Source organism: Petromyzon marinus, chromosome 30, assembly GCF_048934315.1.
Source record: "Petromyzon marinus isolate PM22_M1 ecotype Great Lakes invasive population chromosome 30, UKy_Petmar_22M1.pri1.0, whole genome shotgun sequence".
Taxonomy (NCBI): domain Eukaryota; kingdom Metazoa; phylum Chordata; class Hyperoartia; order Petromyzontiformes; family Petromyzontidae; genus Petromyzon; species Petromyzon marinus.
The window spans coordinates 5,954,886-5,969,111 of record NC_133696.1 but is presented as its reverse complement, the minus strand read 5'-3'; the positions used below and the strand labels follow the sequence as shown (position 1 = coordinate 5,969,111).

General features: G+C 49.9%; 1 protein-coding gene and 1 long non-coding RNA gene across 7 annotated transcripts in view; one reads left to right on the top strand and one right to left on the bottom strand.

Moving 5' to 3' along the window:
- The window catches only part of LOC142929373 (uncharacterized), an 85,588-nt gene that overhangs the window by 43,356 nt on the left and 28,006 nt on the right, over positions 1-14,226 (bottom strand). For all 6 annotated transcript variants that reach the window (XM_076070653.1, XM_076070654.1, XM_076070656.1 and 3 more), the window contains 3 exons: positions 5,129-5,198; positions 4,257-4,369; positions 225-315 (listed from right to left, as the gene is read on the bottom strand). In XM_076070653.1, the coding sequence (XP_075926768.1) occupies positions 225-315; positions 4,257-4,369; positions 5,129-5,198 (274 nt within the window). The remainder of the gene's footprint in view (positions 1-224; positions 316-4,256; positions 4,370-5,128; positions 5,199-14,226) is intronic.
- Positions 7,539-14,226, top strand: part of LOC142929374 (uncharacterized) — a 73,355-nt gene continuing 66,667 nt past the window's right edge. The window contains exon 1 of the long non-coding RNA XR_012945668.1: positions 7,539-7,693. This is a non-coding gene — a long non-coding RNA (uncharacterized LOC142929374). The remainder of the gene's footprint in view (positions 7,694-14,226) is intronic.

Here is a 14,226-nt window from a genome sequence, read left to right as displayed (position 1 = left end):
GCCTCTGTCTGTGGTCACGTCGTGGCGTGCGTCCCACCCGCGCCAGCAACCACACAAACGGCCGGAGCTGGCAGCCACCGCCACGGAAACAAAAGCAAAGGAAGCGACTTCGCTTGCGCCGAGCTCCGAGGTCTCTCCCGCGAGCACCACCGCCACCGACCAAAGCCCGTGTCTCCCGATCCCGCCCGCCGCGAAACTGGGCGCACGGGCGCACGCGCTCTCACCTGCAGCCAGCCGCCGTTGGCGTCGGACGGCGGTGGTGCCGACGGCGACGGGAGACGAGCTCGGTCGCGAGATGAAGCCGCGCAATCGAAACTAACGGACAGGCGAAATGAGGGCCGAAAATTTAATATACGAGCTTCGGGGGCCGGGCGGTGTGCAAGTAAAAAAAAAAGTAATTCAAAATGGCAGCCACAAGCCAGGCCCCTCCTCCGCACGTTTTTGCAACCGAGAGCTGCGCGGCAGCCTCTCGACGGAATCGTGCAGACGGTTAGACAAAAATCTCCCGGGGACAAAGACACCGCGAATGCCGTCAAACGATTGGAAACGTACGTTTTTGCTGGCAACAGTCGCCTGCTAGTCCGTTACAGGGTAAACGTGAAATCGCAGCGACTCAAAGAGCAACGTTCAGCGCTCCGGCAGATAGAGGCGAGCAGCCCTGGGGCTGACGCCACCGTCATTGCCGCCGCCGCTGCTGCTGCTGCAGCAGCAGAAAATCTTGAACGCCTGCCATGGAAAAATAAAACTCGGATCCAACTTGGACTCCTTGCCCAAATGAACCCGTGGACTCGTGCGAGCCGTGTTTGCTCATGTTAACCCGTCGTTTTCAATCTCGCACCGCATAAAACGCAGGCGCGTTTAAAAAAAAAAAACGTTTTAAAAGACGATCGGATGGGCAAATAGTTATGCTTGCAAAGAATTGTTCCTTTTCTTAAACGACTCAATCTACTTTAATTGTTGAAACTTTTTTTATTGAGTTCCAGCAGAAAGCTTAGTTACTTCTTTTTGGTAATAATAAATGGTCATCAACTGCCATGGATGCAGCCAAACATTTGTCGATGAGTTGCGGCAAAAAATCGGAATTTTCAATCGACAAAAGAATTAAATGTAGGTCAGCGGAGTGACTCATTCAAATTTTGCGATGCAGCCCGCCCACAAAACGCAACGATCTCTTGAACCTGCACAGCGAGCCAGTTCTACCTTCGAGACTATCGATGCGCCCCAAGTCTCAACAACGGTTCCCCAATGCCGCACGCAGCACCCATCCGGAATAAAAGACGCACCATTGTTGTGTTTTTTGCTTGCGTGCGAATCGAGCCGCTAACGAACATCACCGCCGACACAACGCAACGCACTCCCGTTCTCCTGCGTAATAGCCGTGCGTGTTAATTGAAATGTTTTCAAACGATCGTTAAAAAAATAAATTTTTCAGCGAAACTTTTTTTTGGGCCGCTAAATTGACGTTGCAGCGCGAGCGTCGTTTCTGTTACCTGCCCGGCTACAAGCCTAAAACAAAAAACATGGATTTTCTTTTTGTCTCTGCGAGCAAAAAAAAAACCCAAAAGGCCCATTCAGGATTCAATCTGTGCAAAAATTCCTACGTGAAAAAAAAACACCGAAATTGAATTTCATTAAAATTGGTGATGCTTCTGGACCACTTCTGTTCATTGCCTTCTTTATCAAGTGGTGTATTTTACAACAAAAATGGAACTTGTGTTTATATCGCCAACAAACTTGCAACAAAAATGACCGGCAAAGACTAAATCGTCTTGAGTTAAATATTACCTACATGTTTCAAAAAGATTTTGAAACAAGTTCCGCTGACAAATTGTATGCACTGATTATAATGACACACTTAAATACATTTCTGACGATTGCTTAAGAGGTTTACCTCGATAACGCTTTGTTAAACGTATACTTTCTCAACAAGGGCAGCCATACGCAAGAAATACAGTAATTGTATACGAATCTACATATTAATGATCTACGCTTCCGCCACAGGACCTCACTGCGTTGGCATTACGGGTTTCCAGAACGGCCGATCGTGACAGATACCGTCATCGCACAGGGCAGCTTCCGTGATGGATGAAACTTCTTTTCATTTAATTTTCCCTATTCTGTTTACCGTTCGCATAAAACAACAGCGGCTCATGAACACCATCGGTTACTGAAAATTTTCTGCGGCACAGTTAAGAGTGCTATCTGATCAAACGCACTAAATGAGCAGCGTCGTGGCGTTCGGAGCCAGAAATGAAAACGTGAAAAGCCAGGCTTTGCCATTTTTTTAAAAAGTTATGAAAAAGCCAGTACACATTAGATAATGTGTTATTGGAAAAAATAATAGCCGTTTTGTTTAAAGTATACACAACTCGGAGGCATGCAGCTCCAGCGACAGATTCGCTCCACTGGTTCCTAAATTAAACAAGCTAATTTCTCCCCCAAAATACTAACCCTATGACCCCCTCCCCCCACCGCCAAAGCAAAACTATGGGGTGATGATCCCAAAAAACTGGGGCAACGAACCATGGAGTCAAACTTTGGATGCCGCCTTCCTATAGACGGACAGCGGAATCCCACCGTCGTCCGCGAAGCGCAAAAAATGGCGCCAATGTTACTGTGCCCCATCTGGCAACGAAACGCGTTTTTAGCGTACAGTAAAGCCAGAGACAAAAAGAACGTTAAATAAAAGTGACTGGTTGCGTGTAAAACTAGAATTGTTACAAATAAATAACAGAAACAATACGTAGTTCTGAAAAATATGAAAGGTGCGGAAAAGATGGTTAAAATGTATCATTTTAATTTGTTTTACCTTACGTGACTTTACCGAATAAAACCAAAGAGTATAAAATGTATCAAGTCAAATACTATTGTAAACATAAAAATGAAGCAAAAAAAATTGCCTCGCAAATTTGCGTAAGAGTTCATTTTAAAAAAACTAAAAGCAGCTCCAAATACAAAGAGCGCCGTGAAATAGTTCAATGCAGCGTACTGTCTTGGCGTTGTTTTGTTTATATTTAAAGCCCCTTGACAGCGTAAAAAAGAATCCACTTTATCTCTAAAAACAAAACAAAAAATTATTGGAAAAAAATTACGAAAATTGGCAGAGATTCTGATGCAAGTCCTTGAATCAAAGTAACAGCCACGCACCCCCTAAACAGCAGTCTGGGAAACCCCGTACACATACAGTGATGGGGCGTGACCCATATATAAATAAAATATTCTCCCGCAATTTCGGTACCTAATTTCGCTCTATTTTCAAAGCCCTGGATTTTAGACTTTATTTATACTTGTTCAAACTATAGTACGCACAAACATAAACAAGTTTCTCTAAACGAAACCGAACAAATTTGTCAAAAGCGTCGAGCGGTTCCACGTGTGTCACGATTCGCCAATGGCCGCCGCTTTGGCTTTCGCTTCGTCCAAAATCATCGACGGCGTCGAAAAGACGAACGGAAATTTCGATGGAAAAACGTCCAGCTATGGACGGCCTGCGAAATAAAAAGTATCGAAAATTTGCCCGCGGCGTCAAAAGAAAATTTAACAAAAACAACATGGCGTCCATCGCCGCCGTAGTTCGGTTAAAAGTACTCGAGAAGCGCGATTGTTCGGCCATTCTTCTAGCGCTAAAAAGAAGAAGCGCCACCGTGCCCGGTGCCAAACCAACAACCACACGGCGTCTGTGCCAGCGGGGTTTTTTTTTTTGCCGAAAGATTTAAAGAACGATAAATACGGGACACGCGCGTTTCCACCCAAAAAAAAGATTCTACAAAAAAACAAAATGGTAGCTTGGTAGTATATAAATGCGACAAGATGGCTGCCCCGCACTGCAGTAGGCAAAAGTCAGAGGCAGCGCACAATGAAATCGTAAATATGGATGGCATTGTCTTGTCCTGGGAGGGGGGGGGGAAAAAAAAAGCAAAAAATCGCGATGCCATCTCACCAAACGTCACCTGCAACGATCGCCATCCGAGAGCCCCACTTCCTTGGCGCGCACAACAGGAGATTCTTATTTTTTTTTACATCTTTTTACGAAACTATCCCAAAAATTAAGAAACAAAACAAAGCCCGTCGGGCCCTCTCGTTCGGCCACGAAGTTGCCGCGAAAAAAATACGCGCAAGCGGTTTATCGTTTTGTTTTTTTTTTGTTTTGCGATAATTCAAACGAACGGTGGCGGCGGCGGCATTCTTTTCGCGAAAGCGACCGCGGCGTCGCGCCTCCGCCGCAGCCCACGACGAGCCGTCTGCCTGTCTCCCACCTCGCGTGGATGTCGACTCGAGTCTCTGCGCCAAAAAGGGGAGTTGCCCACTCGCCCAGGCTGCTGCTGCATTGCAGCCCAGGGAATAGCTGGTGCAAAAACCGGGAGTGGCACTGGATGGGAAAGGGGGTGGGGGGGTGGGGGGGGAGATTCATGAAGAAGGGGGAGGATTTTCGAGTGCGTTGGCGGGGGTGTGTGCGTGGTTGGCGGAGGAATGGTTGTGGCGGAGGAGGGGGGGTAGGGGGGGCGGTGGGCAGGGGTGTGCCCGGCTTATATAGGCTGGAGGGCACAGCCCCTGTATGGGCGTTCACAAATTGCGAAAAACGAATAGTGGTTTTCAGCGGGGGGGAGGGCGGGGGGCAAGAGAGGGGTGGGCATTGGTAGGGGGATGGCATTGAGAGTTGGCAAGGGAGGGGGGTGCGGCGGGCGGCGGGGAGGTGTGGTGGTGGTGGCGGCACACGTAAGTAATGTCGGGGGGAAAAAAAAGAAACAGACAACGCACAGAGAAACGCGAAACAATGGTGGCTGGCATGGCATCACATCGGCGGGGTGGCACGGCGGAAAGAAAAAAAGGCCAAAAAAAAGATCCGCTGAACTCCGTTTAACGCGCAACAACAAACAAAAACACAATTCGGGCAAAAAAAACACAAAAGCTTCACGCCACCGATTTTCGCCGTGTTTCGTGAAAAATGTATATATTTTTTACGGCGAAGGACCGCATTTTTGCGCCTGTCGCCACCGTCGTCGCTCTATGCGGCAAATCGGGCCGTGGCGGACACAGAGCTCCCCCGCTAAGCCCCCGAGATGAAGCCTCAGTAGAGAGAGACACCACACACTCGCCAGCTTGCTCGCCCACCCGCCCGCCCGCCTACCTTTGCACAGCAGCCGAGCATCACGCAGCGGCGGCTGATCCAGACTCCACGGTCAAGGCCCCTCGACGCCCTGCAAAGAAAAAATACGTCGCCGTTTAAACGAGCTCGACGTCAGGAGATGAGGAGGGGGGGGGGGCAAGCGGGCAACGGAGGAGGGGGGGGGTGGACGATAAGAATGCACAAATTACGTTCAGGCACGGTCGTTTTTATTTCATTATTTGTTTCCATTTTGCTATAAATTTACGCGAGTATTATTTTCTGCTCGCGCAAATAAAACGTATCATTTTCCATTTGTTTATTTAGCTGTTTTTTTTCCTCCCCCCTCTCTCTCTCGTGCGAGCGTGTGCGCGAGCGCACGGAGAAAGAGAGCACGCGAGCGTCTCGTGTTGGCAGTGGGAAACGAGCCCAGGCGATCGGATCCTGTCGCGGCTAAACGCAGAATCCTCCCCGCTTTATTAATATTTATTTTTATTTCCTCTGCTGCCCGCGCGCCATACAGTGCCGAGCCTGCTATGGCGCCAACGCATGTGCAGAGGACCACTGCGCTAAAACGAGGAGGGGGGGGGGGGGAATTTAGAAGGAAAAAAGAATTTGCAGAGCCGGAGCGGGGCATCAATGGAAGCACTGTTCTGCACTCATCTGCTAATTAGGAAGTCGGCGCTTAAAACAAAAGACGTAAAAAAAAAAATTCAAACTAGGCAAGAACTGCAATGTCTGATGCATTCTAATGACCCCGCGGCCAGGGAGCAAATCGCAATGAGAGCCAGCGAGAGCCAGCCCAGCCAGCCAACTAACCCATTGCCAGGCCCTTTGCAAACACACACACACACACATGAATAATGCAGCTGAGACAAGGAGGTCGCCTTGGCTGGCCCGTGGCACCCATGCCAAGCCATCGTACGGGCACGCCGCACTTGCCAACCGGCCAGACACGAGTAAAATCGCAATAATGCATTCTGAGCAAATAAATATATAAATGCCGCTCACGAGCGTACGCAATTAAAAGTATTAACAACAAAAACCCCTCGAAATTCAGTCTGGAAAAAAAATCCCGCGCAACATGCAATCGAGATGTGCCCACAATTTTAATTCTGCTTTTGTTTCGTGACTTCTGCACAAAGGGAGCGCATTCATATGCAACAAGAACGGTGAGAGGAGGAGGAGGGGGGGTGGAGGAGGGGGGGGGGAAATGGATGTGCAGTGCCCAAAAACACACTTGCAGACAGCAGCAGTGGTAATTTAAGAATTTTTTTCGTAAACCTATTTTAGGCTTTTGTTGGGAGCTTGGCAGCAGTCCCAGCACTCTGCTCCAGCCGACTTTCGGGTTTTTTTTTTATATACGTCCACCGCCGTTTCTCCGAGTGCCTTCTAGCTCTGTAAAACTCAAGCCAAGCCCGAGCCAAAAGTTTTTTTTTTACTGGCACAGATGGGAGGGCTGGGGGGAGTTAATTGGGAGTGGTGGGGGTGCATCAACGAGCTCGTTGGGGAAAAAGAAGCGTAGGGGAGGGGTGGGGGAGGTGGGGGGGGTTGTGTCGAGGTTGGGACGATTCGGGTAAAGTTGGCGGGGGGGGGGGGCGTGTGGGTAGTGGCGAGCAGCGTGCGGGGCTAAAACAGCGGACAAGGAAGAGCAGTGGGGGGGGGGGGGCTTTGGAAAGAGGGCAGGGACTGGGGGGGGGGGGGGCGATGGGAAACATGTGCCAAAGCAGAAGGGGAGAGAGTAAGCTGGCACCAACACAACAATTCTTGAGAGAGAGCGAGGGAGAGAGCGCGCGGGAGAGCGAGTGTAAGAGAGTGGGGTGAGAACAAGTGAGAGGGGAAAAAGAGCGAGAGAAGCCGGCCGAGCCGTGAGGGCGAGAGCTCTCGCCTGGTACCGGGACCGACAATGCCGACACTGACACCTGCTCGCAGAGCGCAGTGGCAGGACAGGAGGAAGAACGCGAGGAACAGAAATGCCGACAGACGACGAGGAGTGGTGGTGGTGGTGGGGGGGGGGGGGTGGTTGGGGGAGAAGCACGGGGAGCAGCAGAGAACCGCCGGCCACCGGCAACAAACGAACGAGCAGGCGAGCGAGCGAGCGAGCGGGTGGACGGGCGGACGGGCGGGCGACCGGGATGCCCCGGGAAGCGGCGGAGGCGGCAAAGGCAAGCAGCGCGGAGCTCACTCGGAAATCAGGCAGTGGCGATGGGCGCGGAAGGCATCCCTGCGGCAGGCAGAAAGGACCCACCCTCCACATCAGCCGGCGCGCCGCCCCCCCCCCCCTCACCACCCCCCGCCACCCCCCCCCCCCCATTCCTCCATCCCTCCCTCCATCTCTCCTCTTCATCCTACAACTCTCCCACCCCAACCCGATTCTTGCCCCCCGCCCCCACCATCCCCCCACCACAAGCCCCCCCCCCCCGCCCCCCCCCCCCCCTTGTTTCTCCGTCGCGCAACAGCCGGCGCCCTGTGCCGGAGTGGGGAAGGTTTTAAAGCTCGCTCATTCGGCAGCCCCCGCTACCGTCACCTGACCCGGATGTAAATCGCCGGCCCGGATGACAAACAGCCGCGTCACGCCAGCAAGACGAGGTACCACCTTCGCTCGCGTGCCGTCACACCGCACCAGCGCTAGGGTTTCACCGGCACCGGCAGCGCCGGCTATAACGCCGGCGATGGGATGAATGCAGACGTCCGATTGTAACTGCCGCCGCAGCCCCCCCCCCTCCCACCCACCCCAAGAATCTCCCGAACCTCATTACCATCCCAACCGTATCAATACCTCCTCCGCACCCTCTTCCAACTTCATCAGTCTCATCGCTCTGGCTGGCTGTTAGCGCCAATGCCATCGTCATCGTCACCGCCCCCCCCCCACGCCACCACCACCACGACCCAACCGCCCCTCCACCTCTCCCCCGAATCTCCCACCCATCGCACCAACCTCCAACCCCAGCAAAGATTCCCTCCACTTCTGCACTGAGATCAAAACAACACGAACAGGCTTGCGAGTATTAATTCTTCCAAAAACGTGAGGTTCACGAGGGTTCGAGCTGCTCACATTACAAGCGACAGTGACTTTTTTTAATCGCAAAATAGCAAAATGCTATATATTGCCAGACTGTGGTGAGATGCAAGGTTAATTTTGTGCAAAAGTGATGGTTTACAAAAAAATAAGAATCCCAAATGTACCGACGACGTAACAATTACAACCCTGTCAATCTTACAGCACGCACTTAGTATATCCCCCCCCCCCCATCTGCTCTTTTTGCTATTGAAAATGTTTAATCCAAGACAATTTTCAAGCCTTTTGCAACCAGCGGCAGTCTGCGAAACCATCGGGACGGTACCAGCAGCAGCACCAATACAGCCGGGTATCTCTGGCTCCAAAGACAAAGAACACCCGCATAGCCTTTAAGAGACTGTTGGGGCAGGTGCTTTTAGCGAGCACCTATGAAGGCAGGAAAGGCACACGAGGGGGAGGGTGGAAAGCATCATGCCCGGCCGCCTTTGTCTCCCCAGTGGCGATGTTTATACATCGCACCAGCTACTCATTTGAGTCGACCGAGGAGACGCCCAGGATCAGTTCAGATTTTCGTCAATGTTGTTAGCCGTGAGCGGGAATCGAACTTGGATCGCTGGGCTCGTAGTGCAGCGCGCTAACCGCTACACTACCGCTCCCCATCTCTAGCTCCACACAAACACACACACAGCCGCTTAATGTATATCATGAATGGCTTGTATACAGGCGTCTTACTGTATCTAGGACAGCAAAGAAAGGGGAAAAAAACTCCAAAACCCTTTGTCGGTCGTTCAGGCGGCAAATTAATAGACAAAACAACATGCAAATCAAGTCGGGCTAACAAACGGCGCGCTTATTCGCTGGCGGAGGTAGCGTGCGGTTTGTGAGCGCGGCGAGCGCCGAGCGGGAGAGCGAGCGAGTGAGGGGGTCTCGTGAATTGATGGCATGGCTCGCTCCCGCACGCACGCACACACGGCGGGTCTCACCACGCTAGTGCGCCAATCAGGACGAGCCTGCGCGTAATTGCGCTAAGCCTCTTAACAGCTTTTTCTGATTAGGAGTCCGAAAAATGTATGCGGGTGCGCGCAAAAAAAAATGCGCGTCAACGCAACACGACAACCGGTGCCAGAAAATAACCCGAAAAACTTGAAGTGCGTTTTTTTTATATATCTCTTGAGCGCCCGGCTTTTAGAGTTGCTTGCAGGGTTGTCGTGCGTTGCGTTTTATTTAGTGTTGCTGACATTCGACGCATTGCTGTGCGATGCAAATTTGCAGACGGAATCATCAACATTGTTGAGCAGAGGGTTAACGCGTACTATTTATACCTTCAATCGTGCCGTTTGTTGCTGGCCGCTTGGCATTTTGGAGGCTTTTAGGCCTGCGCTCTGCAAACCGAGAGAAAACACACACACCATCGGACGAGTATGGTTTTTGGCAGGTGCCGTGTACAGTAATGCCTCCGTGCGCTACGTGGAGATGGGCTCGAAATTATACAAAAGCGCCATTTGAAAAGATGTTACTGCAATAAAGAACATTTGTTTTTTTACGTTAGCATACTTCAATAACAGCACGAATTAGCAATTCTAATTTTTTTTTGGTTAATGTGTATGGCAATTGGCACAGCACAATTGTTACGTTTTTTTAAATAAATATTAAAATAATACAATTACCCTCGACTTTCTCTTAGGATGCTTGTAGAACATGGTAATTGTATATTTTAAGGAAATGAAAGAAACGATTTAATTAAGTTCGCTGTTCAATGCAAGGACCCTTTGACGTCCGGGCTCCAATTAAACACGTGACAAGTAAGACAAATGTTTAATTTTAACTGGGTAATATGGCTCCACACTTGGGGCCTTTGTTCTTCAAATGTAAAGTCGATCATCACAAGCGACGTTAAGTTTTTAAAACAACAAATCGGTCTTGGCACGTCGGGAAGCAATTTCAAAGCCAGCTCATCATGCATATTACAAGTTTATAACTGGATTTACAAGATGCAAGGGATTATCCATACATTAGTAAATGATATGGCGAGAAGGCACATTGATATGATCAAGCAACCTTACATCGCTTTTAACTCATATATGTACCATCAGCAAATTCCCATCTCTAAAGCCCAGCAGTGGCACGTCATTACCGCCCGAATTCATTACGCCTTAGAGTGGCACGTTTCTGTGTAATTACACGTAACATTTTAGTTATTAATAACACTTTATAATTAAAGTATCTTTCCAATGGACCATGTGACCTTGTAACATCACCGGGAATGACCCGAAACAAAATGTCGTTGTCTGGCTCAAAAAAATATTAATATATTTAGAGAAAGCGCATAACCTTCTGTCATATACCTAAACGAATACAATCGGTCTTTTTGTGGCACAAAAATATCCAATCTTTTGGGCTTTCCTGAAATAAAACAGAAAAAGCGTTTTGCTGAAATGAAGAGTTCCCTCGCGAAACGAAAAGGTGCGTCGAACAACAATTGCAGAGTAGATCATTTTAAAGGAAAAATGTATAATACACAACGCAAATCACATTGACGGGTCACAAAATTACCGTGCGCGCTCACGTCAGATGAGCGCCGATAATCAAAGCCTCAGCCTCGCCCCGTTTTCGCTGCTGTTGTTATTGTCGCTGTTGCAGCCCAATCATTTCGCTCGTTGTAATTTCACCGGCATTAAAATAAAAGTAAAAGCTGTGTGGGGGGGGGGGGTGATAGGTGATGGGAGGAGGTGGGGGATGGGGAGCTGGCAGGGTAGAGAGATTGTTGGGGGGAATTTCAAGAACTCTCAGTGGAGGTGAAATATTTTGGCACTTTCCTAGCGCCCCCGGACCCCGTTCTCGGTCCACATCGCGTGTCAGCACGGCCGAGACCTGGCTCGATTATCGGCCGAGCTGGCAAGAGTCACTGGCGAGAAGTTCTGGCGTCGTGTGCGCGGTACGGTGCGAGTGTGGTGCGTGTGCGTGCGGTGTGTGAAAAACTCGCTGGACTGACCAATTCCCTTGGTCTCCTGCTCCTCACTGTAAAGAGCCGTGTGGTCGAGCAAGGTCAACGCTCGTCACAAAGCAATGTCCCCCCCATCCATCCGCATGCCCTCCGCCACAAATAAATAATTATACAACAAAAATTGAGCCATGCTTTCGTCGGACCATGGAATCCGTGCGTACGGCTGTTAAAAGAGTCTGGAGACATGACCAGGTGTCATGGCGCCTGTCGGCAATTTCTAATAAATAAATAAACAGGTCGCTTGCGGAATTGTTCGTGCGTTCAGCAATTTCGGCGGAACAAATAAGGAGAAAAAATTCAAAACCTCTGATCGCGCATTGGGAGCGGTGCATGAGCAACAACTAACAAAAACTGAATGCATTTGTCAGTAACACCGCCCTGAAGAGGAAATATCGGACAACAGCTTACGTTTTGGGCAATATCCCTTTGACAATTTTTTGTTTTTACCTGGTAAGGCCCACTGAGCTATTTAGATCTTCTTCAGAAGCGACCTGGCCCTCACAAACGATAGCTCAACGAAGTGGCTTATCACGTGGGAATTTATAGCAGCCAAAAACTCAAAACGCATTTTGATTCTAAATGTGGTGGGAAAAACCGAGGGACCTAGAGAAAAATCCACGCGACCACAGGGAGAACACACAAACTCCAAATATACATGCGCCATGGTCAGGATCGAACCCACGACCTCCTGTATACCGGGAGAGGTAGTTAACGACTCACCACCATGACGCCTTTGTCATAGTGGAGAGATGTGCAATGAATAATGGCCACTGCCCAAAATAATTAAGTTATTAAATGTCAGCTAAAAAGTCCACATCATCCTTTCCTGTCTCGGTGACAACAAACTATTTCTGTTTGTTTTCCTCGATGCTTCACGGGTAATTACGTTCATTCAAATGAGCAGTGTACAATTCAAATTAAACAGTCTTCGCAACATGTTTTATTTTAAAATTTTAACTTGGCCCGACCCTATCCGTGTATACAGTACAGTAACCCTAATACTACAACATGAGCTTGAATCCAAATACTGGTTGCAATCTGCATTCCTTCGCCGCGCCAATTTTTTCTTTGCTTGGCAAGTCCATTGATTTTTCCATTCCAGAGCGCCACACACACGCGCACGCACATCACAAAGATCTTCACAAACAGGTCGCTGGACTACATTTGGCTTTCCCTTCATGTGGGCTACGCTCCAAGTTCAAGGGCCTTTACGGAAGAAAAGGCAAAGGCAGCAAACAGCTCACTCTTGTCACCAAGCTAAAGGGTGATCTAAACTAAGCGATAAACTAAGCGATAAACTAAACTATTTTTTATATGACCAGGTTATAGCCCACTGAGCCGTGTAGCTCTTTTTGCAGAAACGACCCTGGCCACAAATGATAGCCGCCAAATACTTTCAACGCATTCTGATTATAAATGTAGAGGTAAAAACCGGAGGACCTGTATACCAGGCGAGGAAGTTAACATCTCGCCACCGTGGCGCCCTGACCGGCACATCAGTAGAACTTCCCGTACAATAAAGCCTTCACCGATGCTGGGCTAAGCTCTATGATATCACTTCCAGGTCATCTGCAACTTGACATGCAGCTGCACTTTCAACAAAGATTTTCATGAAAGCAAAACGCCCCACTCGAAGCTTAAAATGTGGTGGGGAGCGCGTTAATGTATAATTTGTGAAAAATAAACGTAATTGCGTTTTGCAAAAAGGCGCGACCCATGCTTCTGAATAAATGCTGACAAACCACGTATAAACGCAATTAGCGGCTTTAGCGTAATTATTACATTTTTTTTTTGGTTTACGTCACCTGCATCAGACAGTGCCACCATTGCACCGTTCCACCGCTCAAACGCGAGCCCCACCCCCCCGCCCCCTGCCCCCGCCCCTGCGCATCCCAGACATCGCACGTCGAAGCAGAGCGCTCTCATTGCAACGTTTAATAATTTAAAAAATGTGCGCAAGGAAGAGCCCCCGACGACGGTCGCAGTGGCGGTGTCAGCGGCGAGAAACGTGTTGTTAAAAGGAAAGAAGAAAAAAGAAACACGTTAAAAAAACAACGCAAACAACAATCGAAGGGGAAAGAAAAAAAAATCATCCCGAGCCAATAAAAAAAATCATCACGCGCGCACGATTCTCACCGTCGTCTCGCCGTGTTTAAAATTCCGGTACATCCCTTCCACACCCGCCCGCCGCCGCCGCCACCACCGCCCTCCTCCTCCTCCTCCCCTACTGGAGGTCTCGCCATCTTTTTTGCGTGAACGCCATTTCAATGCTTTTTGTGCTGCATCCCCCATTGTGTGGGGCCCGTTGGCACGGGCCCAAAGCCACCGGTTCCTGCCGCGCGCCCCGGCGGGGCTGTGGGAACCGCCGCTCGCCGCCCGCTCGCCGCCCGCTCGCCGCCGAGCCACCGCCAACCGCCGACGAGATTTGGGTGCACGGAGAAGCGCCGGGGCGGGGAGGGAGACGCAGGGGATGGGCCAAGAGGGCTCGGGGATGTCGGCGCGGGTGAAAGCGAAGGAGGAGGAGGGGGGGGGGGGGTTGGAAAGGCGGGGGTGGTTGTGGTGGTGGTGGTTAGGGTGGTTAGAATTGTTGGTGTAATAATTATTATGGTTTGGATAAGGAGGGTGGTGGTGGTGGTGGTTAGTGTTAGGGTTGTGTTCGTGGTTAGTGGTTATGATTATAATGGTGGTGGTTAGCGTTATGGTGGTAGTTTGGGTGGTGTTTGTGTTTCGGGTTATTTGCGGTTGATGAGGGTGGTGGTGGTAGTGGTTAGCTTTAGGGGGGTGGTGGTGGCCAGGATGATGGTAGTGGTGGTGGTGGTTAATGTGGTGGTGGTTAGTGTGGCGGTCATGGTTAGGGTGGTGGTGATTAGGGTAGTGGTTAGGATGAGCGTGATGGTGGTTACAGTTGTGGTTATGGTTAGGGTAGTGATGTATAAGATGGTGGTAGTGGTGGTTGTGAGGGTTAGGATGGTGGTAGTTGGGATGGTGGTGGTTCAGGTTAGGGTGGTGGCAGTTTGGGTGGTGGTTAGGGCTAGGTTAATGGTTAAAATGGTGAATGTTAGGGTGCTGTTATGGTTAGGGAGGTTAGGGAGGTGGTGG